The sequence below is a fragment of the Ursus americanus genome, chromosome 20, assembly GCF_024610735.1.
Source record: "Ursus americanus isolate L20-20 chromosome 20, mUrsAme1.1.p, whole genome shotgun sequence".
Lineage (NCBI taxonomy): Eukaryota > Metazoa > Chordata > Mammalia > Carnivora > Ursidae > Ursus > Ursus americanus.
Genome location: NC_142146.1, coordinates 3,317,653 through 3,338,247, shown reverse-complemented (window position 1 = coordinate 3,338,247; position 20,595 = coordinate 3,317,653). Strand labels below are relative to the sequence as shown.

At 39.6% G+C, this 20,595-nt stretch overlaps 1 protein-coding gene across 5 annotated transcripts in view; it reads right to left on the bottom strand.

Moving 5' to 3' along the window:
* The window catches only part of ANO10 (anoctamin 10), a 237,082-nt gene that overhangs the window by 182,128 nt on the left and 34,359 nt on the right, over positions 1-20,595 (bottom strand). For all 5 annotated transcript variants that reach the window (XM_087870040.1, XM_045798360.2, XM_045798359.2 and 2 more), the window contains 5 exons: positions 17,936-18,505; positions 16,439-16,494; positions 15,573-15,647; positions 13,739-13,921; positions 1,824-2,015 (listed from right to left, as the gene is read on the bottom strand). In XM_087870040.1, coding sequence (XP_087726166.1) covers positions 1,824-2,015; positions 13,739-13,921; positions 15,573-15,647; positions 16,439-16,494; positions 17,936-18,505 — 1,076 coding nt within the window. The remainder of the gene's footprint in view (positions 1-1,823; positions 2,016-13,738; positions 13,922-15,572; positions 15,648-16,438; positions 16,495-17,935; positions 18,506-20,595) is intronic.

Below are 20,595 nucleotides of genomic sequence, written 5' to 3'. Positions count from 1 at the left end.
GGTCTTCTGGCAACAAATTCTCTTAGTTTTCCCTCCTCTGAGAGTGTCTTGATTTTCCCTTCATTCCTGAAGGATATTTTCTCTGAATATAAGATTCTGTATTAACAGTACTTTTCTTTAAGCACTTGAAAGATACTATGCCACTTTCCTCCCACCTCCATGGTTTCTGATGAGAAACTGGCTGTCATTCTAATTGTCTTCCCCTATAGGTAGATAGCATGTCATTTCTCTCCTGGTGCTTTCAAGTTTTTCTTTGTCTTTAGTTTTCATATGTTTAATTACAATGTGTTTGGCATGGACTTTTGCGGGGTTATTCTATTTACGATTCACTCAGTTTCTTCAATCTGTAGTTTTAGTTCTCTTGCCAAATAAAAAAGTTTTGGCCATTATTACTTCCAGTATTTTTTAGCCCCTCCTTTTTCCTTTCCTTCTTGGACACGGACAACAGGAATGTTAGATCTTTTGTTATAGCCACACAGGTCTCTGAGGTTGTATTTACTTTGTCAGTCTGTTTTTTCTCTGCTATTCAGATTGAATCATTTCTAGTGCTCTATTTTCCAGTTTCTGATCTTTTTTTTTTTTTTTAAAGATTTTATTTATTTATTCGACAGAGATAGAGACAGCCAGCGAGAGAGGGAACACAAGCAGGGGGAGTGGGAGAGGAAGAAGCAGGCTCACAGCGGAAGAGCCTGATGTGGGGCTCGATCCCATAACGCCGGGATCACACCCTGAGCCGAAGGCAGACGCTTAACCGCTGTGCCACCCAGGCGCCCCTCCAGTTTCTGATCTTGCCTCTACTCCTTCCATTCTGCTACTGCACTCATCCACTGAGTTTTTTATTTTAATTATATTTTCCACTTCTAAAATATCTATTTGCCTCTCATTTATATCTTCTATTTCTTTGCTAAGATATTCTACTTTTCCATCTGTTTTAGATGTATTCATTTTATCAAGGCTGCTTTAAAATCTTTGTCTGATATTTCTAACATCCGTCACCTTGATGGTAGCATCTACTGACTGTGTCACTTTTTTGGTACCATCCTGGTTCCTGGTATGATGATTTCTTAGTAGAAGCCTGGACATTTTGGGTGTTCAAGGATTCTATATTTTATTTAAAACTTTTGTTTTAGTTGGTTCCTCTAACACCGCTCCAGCAGGGAAAGAAGGGACAACATCTTGTTAGGGTGCCCATTTGGACACCACTGACACCCAAGGTGGGGGATGGGATCCTTATCATTGCTGGACAGGGATCAGAGTTCTGGCTTCCCCCTAGCCCCCCTACTGATACCTCTTTTGCTTGGAGGGGTACAAATGCCTCATGTGCACTCCCATATGGCCTCTGCTGTGCTGGGTGGTGACGAAAGGTCTGACTTTCCATTAGGCTTTATCTGAGATCACCCCAGCAGAAACCGGAAAGGGAATCTCATTATTGCTGGGTAAGGGTGGAAGTCCAGGCTCCCCACATGATCTGCATTGACATTGCAGTGGGAGGGCCTCATTATCACCCAATGGGTGAAATAACAGCGGCTACTTTCCTATAAAACTATCAGAATTTTACATCTCAAAGGGGTCACAGAAATTATAATTTACCTCCTCCAGCCCATCCCTAATTTTAAAAACAAGGAAAAAACAAGGAAAGCAAGGCCCAGAAAAAGTTAATAACTGTCTGAAGTCACATAGCTAGCTTATGGCCAAAAAAAAAAAAAAAAAAAAGGATAACATCCAGTTTTTCCAAATCTCTCCTTGACACTTCTATTTTTAATCATAAGGCCCCATTTTGCTATTTTTTTTCCCAAAGGAATAATTTTCTCTCAAATAATTACCTGCCATACACCAATATTGGCTGAAGGTTCTGAGAATGGCCGTTTGAGGACTCTGCACATTTTTAAGGCATCTGAATTAACTTCAGTGAAGTTATTTAACACAGCGAAGGCAGCTGCTAGTGGGTAAACGCAGGAGAAAAGGCTCACATAACCAAACTGAAGGAATAATTCCAAGTAATCATCAAAGGTGCCCTGAAAATGTAAAGCACAAGGAAAAAACAGGCATTGTTTTAATATCATATAATAGGAACAACATTTTGCAATACTACCCAAGGCACTGGCCTCCAACCAAAAAAAAAAAAAAAAAAAAAAATCTTAGAATTCCTCCCAAATTCTTCTTCTTGACAACAGAATTTACATAAATTCAAAAGCAATTTTATATTTAAGTCCCTGAAAGAATGGAAAAAATGATTTAGCCACTCATTTCATTGTGCCAAGTCACTGAATTATTACATAATAACAGCAAAGCTAAAGATGTTTGTTCTTGATCAACTGAAAAGAAATGATTCAACATCACTATTAGAAATCTTACATGACTGCCCCCCTCACACCGTGGGTACCCCAGAATCTCAGTCCCTGACCTTCCATTAAAAAACTGAAGGTGGTGATGATGTGGGAAACAAAGGCAAAAGAAAAATTATTAAATTTCCTCACTACTTACAGTCCATTGACAAGTCCTTGCAATAGGCATGGTGACCTTCCTCTAGGAACTCAGCTGCCTCAATGTTAATACTTTGCTAAGGGCAAAAGGCAAAGTGAGGCCCAACCCCCAGGATGCTGTAAGTCTACTTTAACATAAAAATTCCTTTGGAAACTTCCTTTATCTCAACACTCCCCCCACCCCGTTCACCAAGATACACGTTGGCAATCATCCTCCAAGCATATGACCCAAGCATATCCATCTAAAGGATCTCATGATTGAGGGTTTACTAAACAGTAATAAAAGACCTTTTCCTAACATTAGCTAGTCTCCTCAGGATCCTGGAAACTTGGCTTCCAAAATACCTGGGAGGCTTACACTGTCCCTAACCTCCAACTTGAAAGCATATAAGGGGTCACTCCTCATGACCTCAGTGCAGCTCTTTCTGTCCATGGGTCCTGTCCCCGTGCTTTAATAAAACCACCTTTTTACACCAAAGACATCTCAAGAATTCTTTCTTGGCAGCTGGCTTCGAACCCTAATGTCTTTCCTATATCAGTGATGCCACTGAAAATGGCAGAATAAGGACCTCCAGAAGTTTGCCCCTCCAGGAAAATGGAAAAAATGGCAAAATGTGTGAGAACCAACTTTTCGGATACTCTGGAAGTTAACCAAAGGCTTGTAGCAATTCTGGCCGCATACAGTCATGATAAACAACTCAATCTTCTGGCATTTTAACTTACTCTAGTCTCATTTCCTCCTCCCCAGCTCTGCAGCAACCTTGAAAAAAAAACCCCAAAACAGCATGCACTCCCAGGACCAGTGGGAGCAGAGTGGGGCTGGAGATCTTTGAAAGCCTCATTCCCAAAGGGAAATCATTATCTGACTGGGTTAGTGGTACCCTAGAAGACCCCACTCGAAAGGCTCATCTTTATTCAGTTTCACTGAGTCTCCTTCCGTGCTTAAAGGCTTCTCCCTGGGTATGTTAGTTGAATTTTTAAACATCAGTCTGCCTGAGGTAATGGGTAGCAGCTAGGGCAAACAAGAGACTAGCCAGGGCAAGCTGAGGAATGAGACATCCACGGGGGTTTGAAAAGCTCCAACATTTTCCTGGGAATCTAGGAGACCAGGCACATGCATAGGATCATGCGTAGTACTCTCAGGAAAGATCTGAGAAGGCTCTAACGGTCACCTCTGCACAGGCAGAACGTGAATGCTAAGGCAGAATTTTAAACTTCCCGGTTTAGTGTTGAAGGCATGCCCCACCACAAAAACAGAGACCTAACAGACATCTGATGAAGGACAGAAGCAGAAAAATGTTCACCTTTAGCCCAGTAGGCGGACCTATGGCCTGCATAATTTTGATAAGGATCAAATTAAGTGCTGGTTGCTACATTCTTAAAGGGTCTCATGACTGCCTGTACATCTCACCAATAGTTAATATCAAACTGCATGATAAGCACAAGAGAAATCTTAAGATAAGTAGTGTTACGAGCCGAAATTTGAAGAAATATTTATGATCTAATAAGCCCTGCATGTCCCCTTCCCCCTCGAGCATTACGCATATAACCACCAGATTCATACAGCAAAAGTGCAACTCTTTCTGCCCGCAGGTCCTGTCCCTGTGGACAGAAAGCACCTTTCTGAACCAAAAATGTCTCAAGAATTCTTTCTTCACTGGGGCTCCTGGGTGGCTCAGTCGTTAACCGTCTGCCTTCAGCTCAGGTCATGATCCCAGGGTCCTGGGACAGAGCCCCGCGTTGGGCTCCCTGCTCAGCAGGAGGCCTGCTTCTCCCTCTCCCTCTCCCACTCCCCCTGCTTGTGTTCCCTCTCTTGCTGTCCTTCTCTGTCAAATAAATAAATAAAATCTTAAAAAAAAAAAAAAAGAATTCTTTCTTGACTGTTCCCTTGCAGCCTCACATCAACATCTATGTAACACTGAATCCAACAACAGAATACTCATTCTTCTCAAGTGCACATGAAACTTTCTTCAGGATAGATGATCATAAAACGATTCTCAACAAATCTAAAAGGCTTAAAAATCATACAAAATATCTTCTCTGACCACAACAGAATGAAAGTGGAAATCAAATAACAGAAACAAATTTGGGAAATTCACACATTGTATGGATATTAAGCAACATACTCCTAAAAAACCAGTGAGTCAAAGAAGAAATCACAAGAAAAATTAGAAAATACTTTGAGATGAATGAAAATTAAGACACAATATATCAAAACTTATAGGATGCTGTGAAAACAGTGCTCAGAGGGAAGTTCATGGTATAAATGCCTTTGTTTAAAAAAAAGTCAGATCTCAAAACAACTAAAATTTTCACCTTAAGAATCTAGTAAAAGAATAGTAAACTAAATCTAAAGCAAGCAAAAGGAAATAAACACAACAAAGTTTTATAGATACATAATAATTTATATGATATATACATTTTAAGATTTTGTTTATTTGTCAGAGACAGAGAGTGAGAGAGAAAGAGAGAGAACACAAGCAGAGGGAACAGCAGGCAGAGGGAGAAGCAGGCTCCTCACAGAGCAGGGAACCTGAAATATGGGACTCAATCCCAGGCCCCTGGAATCATGACCTGAGCTAAAGGCAGACGCTTCACTGACTGAGCCACCCAGGCATCCCTAAATATATATTTTTATATAATAATATCTAATCATCTCAATAGATACAGAAAAAAAAACAAAATCTTTTACCCTTTCATGATAAAAACACTCAACAAATGAGAAATAGTAGAAAATTTCCTCAAACTGATAAATAGCATCTATGAATCACCACACCTAACATCATACTTACTGGTGAAAAATTGTAAGCTTCCCACCTAAGATCAGGAACAAGACAAGAACGTCTGCTCTTAGCTCTTCTATTCAACACTGTCCTTGGGGTTCTAACCAGAATAATAAAGCAAAGAAAGAAATAAGAGTCATCCAGAACAAGAAAAGAAGTAAAACTATTTCTGTTTGCAGAAGACATTATATATACATTAAAAAAAAAAAAACCCTAAAGAACTCCCCCCAAAGATTATTAGGTGTAATAATAAGCAATCTAATAATAAACTTTAGTAAGGTTCAGGATATAAGATCAACATACAAAAATTAATGGTATTTCTATAAACCAGCAATGAACAATCTGAAAATGAAATTTTAAAAAAATTTCATTTTCAATAGTATCAAAAAGAATAAAACATTTAGTAATAGATTTAACAGAATGTAAGATTTATACAATGAAAACCACAACTCATTGCTAAAAGAAATTAAAGAAGACCTAAATAAATGGAAAGATATTCTATGTTTACGGATAAGAAAACTTAATATTAAGATGGAAATACTCCCCAAATTGATGAATAGATTCAATGCAATCCCAATCAAACTTCCAACTGCATTTTTTAAAGAAATGGACAAGCTAATCCTAAAATCATAAGGAAATGCAAAGGACCCAGAATAGTAGAAACAATCTTGAAAAAGAACAAAGTCAGACAAATCACACTTTCTGATTTGAAAACCTACTACTAAGCTACAGTAATCAAGACAGTGTAGTACTGGCATAAGGATAGACACATAGAGGAATAGCACTGAGAGTCCAGAAACAAATCCATGTATCTATAGTCTTATAATTTTCAACAATGTGCGAAGATCATTCAATGAAGAAAAAAATGATTTTTTAAAACAAATGGTGCTGGGACAGCTGGATATCCACATGCAAAAGAATGAATCTGGACTCCTTCTTCATACTACCTACAAAAATGAATTCAAAATGGATCAGACCTAAAGGTAAGAGCTAAGTCTATAAAATTCTTAGAAGAAAATATAGGAGTAAATTTTCCTGTCTTTAGATAAGGCAATGGTTTCTTAGAGATGACACCAAATGAACAAGCAACAAAAAAGAGAAATCTGACTCCATCAAAATTAAAAACTTCTATGCATCAAAGGACACTCAAGAAAATAAAAAGCTATCCCTCAGAATGGGAGGATATATTTGCAAATCATATAGCTGATAAGAAATTTATATTCAGGGCCATCTGGGTGGCTCAGTCAGTTAAGCAACCAACTCTTGATTTCAGCCCAGGTCATGATCTCGGGATGGTGAGACTGAGCCCTGCATCAGGCTCTGTCCTAGATATGGAGCCTGCTTAAGATTATTTCTCTCCCACTCTCTCTGCCCCTCCCCCCACCCCGCTCACACACACTCTCTAAAAAAAAAAAATTTCTATTCAGAATATATGAAGAACTCTTGCAATGAAATAATAAAAAGACAGATAATCCAATGAAAAATGGGCTAAGAATATGAATACATATTTCCTCAAAGAAGAGACACAATGGTCAAAAAGCACATGAAAAGACAACCGGTATCTTAGGCATTAAGAAAATGCAAATCAAACCCACAATGAAATACCATTTCACACGTATTAGGTGTGGCTATCATTAAAAAGGGGGAGGGGCACCTGGGTAGCTCAGTCGGTTAAGTGTCCGACTTTTGGTCTCGCTCAGGTTGTGATCTCATAGTCATGAGATTGAGCCCCATGTCCAGCTCTGTGCTCAGTGTGGAGTTGGCTTGAGTTTCTCTCTCTCTCCCTCTGGCCCTCCCCCCACTTCTGCGCATGCTCTCTCAAATAAATAAATCTTAAAAAAAGAAAGTTATTTTAAGAAGGGGGGAAAAGGCAAAACATAACAAGTGCTGATAGAAATGTAAAAAAAAAATGGGACTGGTAGGGATGTAAAATGGTACCACTGCCTTTGAAAACAGTCTGACAGGTCCTCAAAAAGTGAAACAGAGTGAACATATGACCTAGCCTATGGTAACGTATGTTCATAAGAAACATATGTTCATACAAAAGATGCACACAAATGTTCATACCAGCATTATTCCTAACAGCCAAAGGCAACTCCAGCTTAATAAAAATACTTGTCACAATATATATCAATATTCTATATAGTATAGAATAGAATATTAATCTATATAGTATATATATCTATCTAGTATATCTATATAATATAGAACATATATATTGCTTTAAAATATTGTGACAAGTATTTTATATGTATACATTCTATATTATATTCTATACTATAAAATATATATACTATAGATACTATATATACATATATACTATATATTCTATATATGTTATTATATACTTTTATAATATATAGAACTACGTAGAATTATATGTAATATATACATGATATAATAGAACATATAGAATTATAGAGAATATATAAATGTCATAATTTACATAAAGTATATAAATATATAATTATATATTTATATAATCTATATAATATATTATTAAGTATTCTATATTATATTCTATATATTCTATATTATATAGAATAATTCTAAAATGCATTATAATTATTATCACAGTATCTCAGAGTCCTTCTTTCACTGAGACATGGATATTAGGCTCAGTGGCTGAGCTTAGTGCAGGTCAGATTTCACTTCTAATCAGTTTCTTTTCTTGTTTTGTGTTTCACTAGAGTAGAAAATACCCAAACGTAAGTACTGGGAGTGGTAGAAAGTGCTTCTTTCAGATGCTCTGAGTACGTGGATGAAGCATGAACCCAGGAACTCTGAGTTAGTCTCTGGCTATTTTCAAGGCTCACGGGTGCCTCTGATCTGGGGGGGTGGGGGACTGGCGCTCAGCTGGAGATTCAGTGGTGAGTAGTTTCTAAACCACTCTTTGGTTGCATTTGTTTCTGGAAAGTACTTCCTTATGCTGTGTTGCAGCATATACATGTGGTTTTAAAATATACCCAGTGACAGAGCATCGATTCATTTCTCTGAAAAGTGTAGAAATCAAGTTAGGAAAGAGTGAAAATCTTAGCTATTAAGCCATTTTTACCACAATTCAGTCTTAACAAATCCTGATAGCCTACATTTGGCTTTCGAAACTGTGCTGTTTCAGTTCCGACAGTGTAAGGTTGGGCCTCTGCAGAGATGTGTAGACAAATTCTCCTGGATGTGCCACTAGGCAGCCTCCAGAAGGCATGCCCAGGTCTTGCTGGCATTTTTAGCATACAACACCCAGGGAGCCCCTACCCCACACAGCAGCACACTATGCATTCTATTTCCACCTCACACAGCGAGTGAGTGCAGTATTTACGCACATGTTAACACTTTATCGGTACTTTTACACTTCTGAGCACTTTTGAGCCAGTAAAGTTAGCAAAGCAGGGACATACTCCAACAGCAAGAAGGAAAAAAAATGCAAATTCGACAAAGTAAATAATTGCATACTAAAACAAAAACACATTAAGCGAGACACACTCTATCCTATTAGCTGCAAGTTAGCAAGGACCAACTAAGACAACCTTACAAAATTTTAAGAACAAAGCAGTCATTAAGAATACCTTCTGAGAAGGGGCACCTGCATGGCTCAGTCTGTTAAACATCTGCCTTTGGCTCAGGTCATGATCCCAGGGTCCTGGGATCAAGTGCCACATTGGGCTCCTTGTTCAGCAGGGAGCCTGCTTCTCCCTCTGCCTGCCACTCCCCCTACTTGTGCTCTCTCCTCTCCCTCTCTCTGACAAATAAATAAAATTTTAACAAAAAAAGAACACTTTCTGTGAAATTATAACAATTTTACATATCTATTTACTAAATGAATGAAAACAAAATTTCTGGTTTCAGGTGCTCCAGCCCACTGGCTCCTCAAACCAGCCCTGGAGAAACACCATGTCTGGGAGTTCCCTACGCTGAGTGTAGGACAAGGAAGAAAGTGGGCAACAAGCAGCACACAGACATCAAAGGCTGGCTATTCTTCTAAAACTGTTCCTTATTCCATATTCTATTGAATGCTTGCTAAGAGTTACCATGATAAATAACATGGGGACCCTGACCTCAGTGACTGAGAAAGGAAAATTATTAATAAGTGGCACAAAACCCTAAGTAAAATACTGACATATTCAACATGACAATATGTATTAAAAAATACTAAACACGGGGGCGCCTGGGTAGCGCAGTCGTTAAGCGTCTGCCTTCGGCTCAGGGCGTGATCCTGGCATTCCGGGATCGAGTCCCACATCAGGCTCCTGGGCTGGGAGCCTGCTTCTTCCTCTCCCTCTCCCCTGCTGTGTTCCCTCTCTCGCTGGCTGTCTCTCTGTCACATAAATAAAAATAAAAAATCTTTAAAAAATACTAAACAAGTGGAGTTAATCATTTAAATATATACATGGTGTTCCATTAGGAAATTTATTATTGTAAATGAAAATGTTAAATAATGAAAGGACTTTATTTAACATGATAATCTTAAAAGATGCAATAAATGAAGAATTTGATAAGATTTAATATCCTTCACAATATAAACTCTTAGTAAATAAGGAAAAAAACATTTTTAACTGATAAAAAGTTATCTACCAAAAACACGTGACAAACATGACGATGATGAGAAGACAAAAAAAAAAAAATCAGGAACAAGAGAAAGATTCCTGTTGTAACTACTGTCCAAATTATATAGAACATATTAGTAAGCCCAATAGATAATAACTATAAAGATGAAGGAAGAAAGAAAACAGCCATTATTTATTTATAGCTAAAATATCTGTCTACATAGAAAATCTAAGAAAATGGATTGGAAATAATGGGAGGATTCAGCAAGGCTGCTGGATAAAACATACAAAAATCAACAGCATTCCCATGTACTAGCAACAACCAATTAAAAACTGTTTTTGAAGAGCTACCAATTATATGAAACAGCAAAGTCTCAAAATATCTACCAGCAGATAACTTATTCATTACAAAGTGAAAAACCGCCTTTGCAATCTGCCTATCACCAGGTCAATCAAGGGACCAAACAAGGCAGCCCCACACAGGGGGCGATGTGACATCATGCCCCCTGATGAGGTACAATGGTGGTACCTTTCAGTAGTCGCTAAGTTTGAATCTTATGAGGACACAATGGGACCAACTGGCTGCACCAAAGCCAATGCCTTGAAAAACAAAAAAGGCAGGGGTGTTATTCTAGATGTGCAGTTTCAAGCTTTTTGGTCCTTGAGGCCCTAAACTCTTAAAAATGACTGAGGACACCAAACGCCTTTTGTTTGTAGGAGTTCTACCTAGTTATATTTACCATATTTGAAACTAAAGCTCAAAACTGTAAAAAATACTTTTCATTGATTCATTTAAATAAAAACATTAACATCAATAAAATACTGCTTGAAAAGTAATTGCATTTTCCAAGACAAAAACGTTCAGTGTAGAGAGTAACACTCCTTTATGTTTTTTAGCAAATTTACTAATGTCTAGCTTACTAGAAGGCAATTCATTTGCTGTGTGTCAATATGCTGCTCTAATTGGAGAATTCATCATGAAAATTCATACTCATGCAGCTATGCAGTTGGACATGAACTGGCAGTTCACAGGAAAGGGGCAGCGGTACACAACGCAGACCGAGGCACTACATGGCCTTAGCCCTGTGGCTGACGCAGCAGGGTCAGAAGACCCTAATGGATTACCCCCGGTAGGGACATTATGGAGGTTTTCTTTTTCCTTACTTTTTACTCTGTCCTGCATTATCCAAGTTCCCTATGGTGCATAACAAGTATTACTTTTATAATGTTTTTTGTGTGTCAGTCAGATTGGTTTTTTCCCCAAAACTTGGTAGTATTATTTTAGATTCTCATACAGCAGTCAGGATGAGCTTTACAGAAAACACAATTCTAAGTTCATTGACTTCGGTGAGGAGAAAAATACACCAAGAGGGAAGGATCAGTGCACTGGAAACAATGACCTAGATCAAATGTAACTGAGAAGCAGTCACTTTCCAATACATGGAGAGAGTTGAAATAGCAAATACTGGATTGTCACTCCAGTGGAGAGAGTAGATGGGGGCACACAGGATAAGGGGAGAGGAAATGTGTCAGATCACACAGGGCCCTGCAACCAAGCCGAGGAGGAGCACTGCTAACCCCAGTGTTCACCGGCAGACCCAGGACCTACAAGAGAAACTAGCGCACCGTTTCCTTCACTTCACATTAGAGAGCCTGTGCTCAACGACAGAAAGACTGAACCGGAAAAGCAAAGTCTTGAATCTGGTTCCTGATTTAGTTGCCAAATGACTAACAACACAGAGCTTCATTTGCCTTTTATTAACATGGGAAAAGCAATGCTTCTCTTACCTTCCTTCATAAAGGTATTATCAAATGTCATGAAGGGCCAAAAAGGTGAGGTCTAAGATTCTGGCAGTATCACCTTATTAGCATACAGTTCTTAGATCAATTAAAACTGCTTGGGCAAGGGGCATATTGCTTGAATTACTGTACACCACTCACCGAGCCAGGGGAAAAGGAGAAGAAACTGGTCTAGAGAAGAGTGTGAATTTGGTTTGGGGCGCTTCAGGGGATGATGTTGTTTGCCCAAATAATTCAGAGAAAAAGAAGAGATGAAAGCAGATTCTAACTGATTACAGGAAGAGAAGTAGGGAAGTACAGATAATAATATGGAGAATTATTTCAAGAAACTGTGAGGGGCAGGAAAGACAGAACACGAACAACAGAAGATGTGAGCGTTTGCTTGGGTCAGGAGGGCTGCTGACAGTTGGGGCAGGGAGAAGGCGAAGTGGGAGGTGTGGGAGCTCCAGGTGGGCACTGGGAAAAGAGGCCTCTAAAAATGAGAGGGGATGCAGAGGGGATGGAAGAAAGAGCTTGGGGGAAAGACTGCTGGTTGGCTTCCATAAAAGAGTGAAGGATGAAAAATAAATATGGCCAGAAATACCACTCCCCAGATCAAGCAAGGAAAGGATTTGGACACAGCATGAATTAGACTGAGTTTTTAGGCCACAGTAAGCTAGTCCTCAACCAATTCAGGCAACATGGCACCACACTGTGCACGTACGTGTTCCTTTAACTCCTCCCGTGCGCATGTGCACACACACGCCTGTGTTTTCTCTGACACTTCACATATAAACATGAATCGTGTTACTGGTCAAGGGCGCTATAAATTTTTACTTTGAATCACATCGTCCCCCAAAGACAGCAGTGACAGAACATGCTGGCGCACATACATATATTTTCATCAGAGGCAAAGCACCTCTCACAAACTAGAAAAACTGCATAGGTGAGAAATGGAACAAAATACAAGGTGGTGAGTAGGAGCTCGGCCAGACTCCAATCCACAGGCCAACAGAGGTAGCTAGATCTGCACCCATGGAGCAGGGGACTAAGACACCCCACTCCAGGGCAGCATAACTGGGGCCAGGCTGTTTGTACAAAAGGAGCTAGGACGGTGTTCCACTGCCCCTGAAAGGGGGCTGAAAAAAGCCACAACTGCCGCTCTGGAAATACAGCTTGTGTCAACAGCACGCTACCCACTGGCTCTCCAAAATCCCTGAGGTCATCACAAGGTGGGAGCTCTGGTCTACAAATGCATGGTTCTGGACTAAGGACTTAGTGGCTCAGGGGACAGTTGTGAAAATAAGGCAGGGAAAAGTGAGCAGAGAGAGAATATACTCCTTCTCAAAATGAATGTACCAACTAAAACTCGTACGCACGTGAGGAAAAGTGACTCATGAGCCAAGAAACTCAAAAGATGATTCATCAAGATGGAAGACAAAACTAAGAGAGCTTACCAGTAATGGACCCTCACTGATGAGCCACTTCAGGGTCTATTTCCTTCAGGAGAGTCCCACGCCAAGAAGGAAGGGGCAGGATGCAGAAACAGTGACCTAAGGCAGATGTGACCCTGACACCCCTTGCCCATGAACACATGGTCAGGTTTCACGAGCTAGATGTTTCAACTGTTACAAGCGGCCACACAGCCAGGGATCTGCTGGCAGTGCCCAAAAAGAATTCAGACATTCTCTGTCATAAAGGGACTGTTATGTATTTAGCATACCACTGCTAAATTCGAATTCGAAATGAATCTGCAGATTGGCACTCCAGTTTCAGCAGCAGGCTTCAGTCTCCAGCAGGCATCGCAGTGCCCAAGCCGGCATGTGCCACCTCTCCACAGCCTTCTCATCCCTCCCTGGCTCCAGAATCTTTGCAGCAATGGCCGCCTCAAACCTCCGCAGAGAGGCAACAGAACTGGCCAAACTCCCCCTCTGCTGCTGTTAGGCACAACTTCAGATGTAAGACAGCAACATTTCAATGCCCAGTTCCACCTTTTTTTAAGCTTTAACGTAGCTCTTGGTGAGGCCACTGGCGGGAAAGACACTTATAAAGTAGCCACATCTGAGACAGTGAGCATATACGCATTTGTTGCGCTCAGTGCGTGACTTACTCCCTTTTAGTCAATGGTTAATTCAGTAACATTCAAACTTACCAAGTAGGTTCCCATTTCTTTTTCCAGGACAACTTGTTCATACAACGTAGCATCGATGTCGGCTTTTAACGCCTGCACCTTCCTCTTCACCTGCACATGGTGCTTCTTTTGGAGCCAATAAGGAAGAACAGATTCCATAATTTGGTTAAGGATCTGGGAGGTAATCAAGAGAGTGGCCAAGCTCTAAAAAGAAGCACACAAATGGAATCTGACAATGTAGCTTAATAAGATCACGGTACATGTATAATCATGCAGTAAATAAAATGGAATCTTCAACAAATAGTATGCTATTAATAAAAACTAGTATCAGAAAAGCTAGGTGCTAGAATAATATTTCCAATTTATTGTTTTTTCACAGTTAAGACATATTAAAATACAAAAAAGTTGTAATATAAATAATATTATATAAGAAATAAATCAATTATGAGTTGGCAGGGGAACAATTTTACTTAAAATTGTGTTTTTTGTCATCTCATCCTTACTACAACATAATGATCTACATGATATTGCCAACTTTGAAAAAAAGCAGTTTGGCCAAACTTAAAAAATTGTAAAATGAATACATCCTCCCTCATTGCAGAAAACTTAGAAAACAGAAAAAGTCACCCAAAATTCCACAAGCATGATGGAACCACTGCTAACATCTTAGGATATTTCTTTCCAATCACATGTAAAAATACAAGGAGCCATGGACTGTTGTTGACTGTATTATTCCCAACCTTCACTACTACAATGCTGCTCCCTGGACACCTGTGTAACATGAATCTTTGCTCTAACTCTGATGATTTACTAGGGATGGATTAAGGTTCTTGGCAAGCTGCCCGAGTAGTTTCCAGAAATGCTGTGTCAATTTCTACTTACCCCAGACAGACAGAAGTGGTAACCTTTGCTGGTACTAAAATTATGTTATTTAAAAAGTTCTCCCCTGTCCCCATCCCTCATCTCCTGTTAAAAAAGGAGACTCTCTAATGTACTAGAAATAAGAAGTCATACCTTACTAATACACTAATGGCAGGACGGAAGACAGTATGTACATCCAACCTATGAATTCCAAAATGTATTATTCTGAACTTTTAATTTTCAAAAAAGTAGCAATCTATGTAGTATTGTTCTTAAGAAACACATCATTTAATTTTACTGTTATGCAAGCTGTTAGAACCATAACTACAAAATCTTCTTTCTCTGATTATACGATTTCCTGAAAAATGATCCCAAGCCTAGGCTTTTGATATTTTTTACTAACGATCACAGTATATTAAAACCAAGAAGGAACAGCCCTTACTGATAGCTGACTCAATTATAAAAAAGATAATTTAGATAGCAATAATATATATTCAATATATCATTTACTGGCATTTGTGATCCAAGAATGGCAACACACCAAAATAAACATCAGACTTCCTAAACACTGCAGAAAAGACACAACATTGCATAGGATCTGCTGGTCTGTAAAGTTTAACAACTTATTCATTTAAAAGTGACATGTATTTAAAGTCCTATCAATCACCCCTCACTCAGGGACACACAGAAAACTTCAATTTCGGAATACATTTTTTTCATTAGAATTGCTTTTACAAGCTTTGAGATGAATGATATATTTTATTTTCCACTACTATATGATTAATTTTACAAGTTGGTTAGCTTCAACTACTTTGTTTTCAGTTGAGTATGATATACAGTGCAATTGCAAATGGTTATTTAGAATTGGCTTAGAAATATACAAAATGTAAGATTTTATTTGTAAAAATAACAACGTGAAGACAATTACACTATCTGAATATAGGAAAAAAACCTCTAAAATCTGTAAAACCAATACCGTCTGCTAGTCACTCACCTGACGCAACAGCTTCATATCCCTCAAGACAAAGGCAATGTAGAAAAGCGAGGCAAAGCAATTCAGAAAGTTAAACTGCCAAAAAAAAAGAGAGCAAGATTTCACACTGCTTTACAGTACTTCAGCAAAACAGTAAACACAGCATTAAAAATGTAATGAGGGGACTTTCAGTCCTGACAAGATGGCATAGACTTGTTTCTCCCTATTCTTCCTCCCAAAGCATGTCCACAAACTCTGGAAAGAACACAGGGGTGAGCAAAGGAGAACTCTAGTACCTTCCTGGAGCCTGGAGGACCAACTGGTTTGGGACTCCAGCACATCTCTACTACATTCCAACATAAGAGTAAGAGCAAGGCCCAGCCTTTCTCACCCCCAACCAGCACCCCAGATAGCCGGGGTGGGCTCATTCCCTGCCCACCCCACCTTACCCCACTCCCTGTCCATTTGAAGAGTCCTGTAGACCTCGCAAGGGGGACCTCTCTGGAGTCATCACTAGCAGTGCCTCCCTCCCTGCAAGGCCTGGCACTCCCTTGCGTCACGGAGAGATACCAGGACAGCCAGACAACACCTGCATTTGGAATATCAATTATCGCCAGTGCTAGCATGAGGCCTTTAAAGACTTTTTAGGTAAGGATGGCTGCTTGCACCTTTTCTAATGTCCAATTTGCTAAAACTGTTGAATTTTATTACCCACTTATGAAAAATTTTCTATTTCCTTATCACTCTTGCCTCTGTAAGTTTACCTCCTTCCAGAAACCTTGCCTGCCTATACAAAATATATTAACTCTCTGAGATCTTAAATTAGAAGCCAGTCCTCCCATAAGTTTCAAAATTCAAATGGATTTGTATATAAAAACTATACTCACCACTAAAACTTTCAGAATTAGATGATTCTGGTAGGCAGATTCCAATCTGTGATTCTCTAAAATATTGAAAAGGAGAGGAATTTCTCTTAGATAAGCACGCAGTATGGGAGGCCATCGTGGGGTAAAGACAGATGAGCTGAGGCAGAGACATCAGGCAACAGAGCCTTAGTGAGTGAACATGCCAGACTGTCATTCACGGTTACCACTTAACCCACAAGAACATCTCACAGCAAGAAACTACACTTAGGACACATTTTTCACAGTACTGCAAGAGCACTGTGTTCCGGAATTATTTTTAAAGTATTACTGCAACAAAGAAACGTGGGAAGTATTGGCAAATTATCCCATAGACAGCCACCTAGAAAAACACCCTGAATAAATAAAACTGATAGCAACCTCTAAAGAGGGCAATAAAATTTCTGTATGTGTGCCTTACAAGGATTAACTTAAAGGGCAACTCAAATCTCCGTCCTCAGAAAGGAGACACAGGACAGGCCCTAAGACAGCAGGGCAAAAGAAAAAAGAAGAAGATTCTGAAGAGAAGTGTCACCTTGCAGAGAGGTGGTGTTAGGCTCGTCTGGACTGGAACCCCAATCAGTTACTTAGCCACTGTCTGTCCTTGGGCAAGTCACTTAACCTCCCGATACTCAGCCTCCTTGCCTACAAACACAGCACTAAGACCCCCCTCCTCCCAGAGACACTGTCAGGATAAGAAATAATACAAAACCTCAGTCCAGTTTCAGCACAAGGAAAGCACTCAATAAATAGTAGTTGTTAAATGACTGATAAAAATAACTTAAACATCTTTATGGTCCATGAAGTTAAGATATAGACTTCTTCCTAGGGAAGAACATTGCATACTTACTTGTTTGAGTGAATAAATAAAGAGTGAATGGCCTGTCAAGACCATTTTAAAACTATAACCATTCCCCTTCTGCCACCACAGACATATACAAGAGTACCCGCTCTACTAAGGCCAGTGGCAATCCTTGGTGCTCTAAACCATTAGACAATCGGTTCTCAGACACCGGACATAGTTCACTTGGCCAAAGTATGTGAAGATAATTCAATCTTCTTTACCCCTAACAAAAAATACATAATTATAGTATTGGGATCATAGGTTTTAGACACAGAGAGTTCTGGATTAGCCTGGCTCTACAATTTGCCTGAACATTGTTAACTCTCAGTGTCTTTATCCCTAAAACGGTGAAATAACTTCTATTTCATGGTGTCCTGAGGGGGTGAAAATGAGACACCATGGACAAAGAGTTAGCAGGACACCTGGAGCACTGTAACTAACATTCATCTACGACTGCCACAATAACCAGGAGGTGAGAGCATCAGAACCTGCAAGGCCGATGAATTCCTCCTTATGTCTCTATACTGAGCCCACAGCGATATTTCCTTGCTTTGCAAAGCAGCAGTTATAGGAATCCTATGATCCAAGCAACATTTCCCATAGGCAAATAAGATATAAATGCAAGCATCAAGTCTTACCCCATGAAGTTAGAAACTCGGCAGCGTATCGATAGAGGCGGTTCATGATCTCAATCACAATGGCATAGATGATGCTGGGCACATACAACAGGACACTGGTCCACTCGGATCCGCTGCTCTCGTGTAGACTCATGGCCCAGGACTCCATGTCGAAGTAAATCATCATGACATATAGGGAGAAATAGAGGCAGAGGCACACAAACGGCAGAGAGACCAGGTAAATGCGCAACTGCCTCTTGTAGCTGGGGTAGAGCGGTTCCTCCCTACCAGTGACGGGATTGATACCCAGGACCCCATGGAATCCCGGCCGGGGCTCCTCAAACTGTCTTTTCATGACGAGTGTCCCCCACCTGTAGGTCATATTGGCACAGCCACGCTTCCACACTTCTAGGATCACTGTGGACCAGATCAGGTTGAAGGAGGCGAAGATCACATACTTGTCATAGTCTTCCCACACAAACAAATAGTAAGGTAACCCAATGACCGCCATAGGGATTAAGGCAACAGTGAAATATTCCAAAAATCCAAAGTAAAGAGCAATTGTTTCCCCAAAGTAGCCACGAATTCGGTCTACAATGAAAGGGAAAAAAAAGACCTTAAGTACAGGCTACCAAAGACTTTCACCATTTCAAGTAAGCTTATTTATTTTTGTAGTTAAGTGGGGATCATTTAATACCCTCATTTCCCAATCAATGTGCAATGGTAAATCCATCTTCCATGCACTTGCCTGGAGAGCGAGCCCAATACTTGCCCCAGCTTAGAGCCCAGACTATAGTCGCTGGGGCTGCTCTGAAAGGCACCCGGGGTCTGTTTCCTCTTTACTTCCTTATTTGATGGATGCCCTTTTCCCAAAGAAATACTCAGCTTGGGGCTTGTCCCAAATCTCCACTATCCTAGCTTAAACTCAGCATAGCCAATGATCCATTTTAATTTTGGGGTTTAATTTATGTTCCCTACCTTTCTCTCACTTTAATATCATAGTTATAGATGTTCTTTTCAAAGAAGACTCCCCAACCACAGTATCTGCTCCAGCTATCCAAAAATATAAATTTTCATCAATGTCCCATGGCAAATGATTCAATACACTGAAGAAAAGCTATTCAAAAGTACAAAACAATATTCTACACATTTACTTCTAGAACAGCCATGGGACACATTTATCTATACCTTCAAATCAGAACTGGGCAAAAGAAGGGACAAGCAACATCACTGTTAAATATTCTACGAAACTGACGTGAGCTAACCCAAAAGAGGTCTTGAACACTACACCCTTTGCCAGCTGCATCTACTTGGGTAACTGCCTGAGTTGTAAAAGCATCCTGCCCTGGGACCAGGGTGCGATGCAGGGGCTGGGGAGGTACAATAATGGGGTTATTCTTTCTTGGTTAATTACATGCAGTTAAAACTTTAAGATAATGTGTCAGATCAGTCTACACAGATGGGTCAGACTAAACTGGGATAAGCTATTTTCCCCTATCCTTAGTCTTCTAACTAACCCACGAACATGTTAAAATAGTAGGTATGATCGGGTCACCTCAATCTGAATTGGGTTAAAGGATATCAAAACAATGAAAAAAAAAAAAGTGCTCATGGTCCTAGGCTCCAAATCACATGACCTCCCTCTTTTGATCTTAAGGGGAAGGTCAAGATTCACCTGTGCCCCAGCTGCTGTCCCCAGTCCAAGCATTCCCCAAAGCCTTACGCCCTCTACCACAACCATGCTTAGCCTTCACCATCAATTCACTTTTCCCCTCACTTTCTAAGCAGCTACTGGATACTGTCACCTGCAAGTCCTAGAGGCAATACTTAAATTTACTGCAATAAGTGTAACACAAAACAACTAGTGTATTACCTAGAACTATCAAAAACAAAATTTTCCTTTCAAAGAATACAAGAAAAAATTCAAAAGGCAATTTCAAATTTTTATCTTAAAAACAAATTTTTATTTACTGTTACAATATTTTAGTAGCTGTTTTCCGGAATGAAAATTAGAAATAAAATTATTTTAGAGGGATTCCTTTAAACAAAGTCAAAAGAGAAATGCCCTTGAAAGAAATATGTATAGCAATGCTTATAGTAAAATCTAACAGCTTAATAATCCTTATGCTTAAAAAACATAACTAAGCCAAAAAATCTGAACATCCATACTGATGTCAGTTTGCATACAGTAATGTTCAACACATATCAAATAAATTAATGGATGCTCTCATAACTATTCAGAGGAAATGGATAGATTCAGTAATACACACCAAGATACTTATAAACTACCTCAAAAGATGTTTAGGCCTGTTAGTCTGCCTCTAAAAATGAGCACAGCTTGGTCCACTCAAATTAATAGCTCTAAAGAAATAGAAATTTTCAAATACAAGATTTTCACAGTCAAATGAAATTCTCATAAAATCTGTTCTACTCCAACTCGGACATGTACTTATGAAGGCCACTCTGAATAGCCTGTGTTGGTGAAATTTAATGAAAGCTTGTAATTCAGCCCATCCAAAATGGTGTTAGAAATAAAATAAATTACTAAATAGGTCATGTAAACCATCTTATCCAACCCCAATTTTTGCCCACATGCAGCTGGTGAGCCTTGCCCAGCAGAGCATTAAACATCTACCCAAGACGTTGAGAAAATGCCACTGTTGAATCACAATGTCTCATTG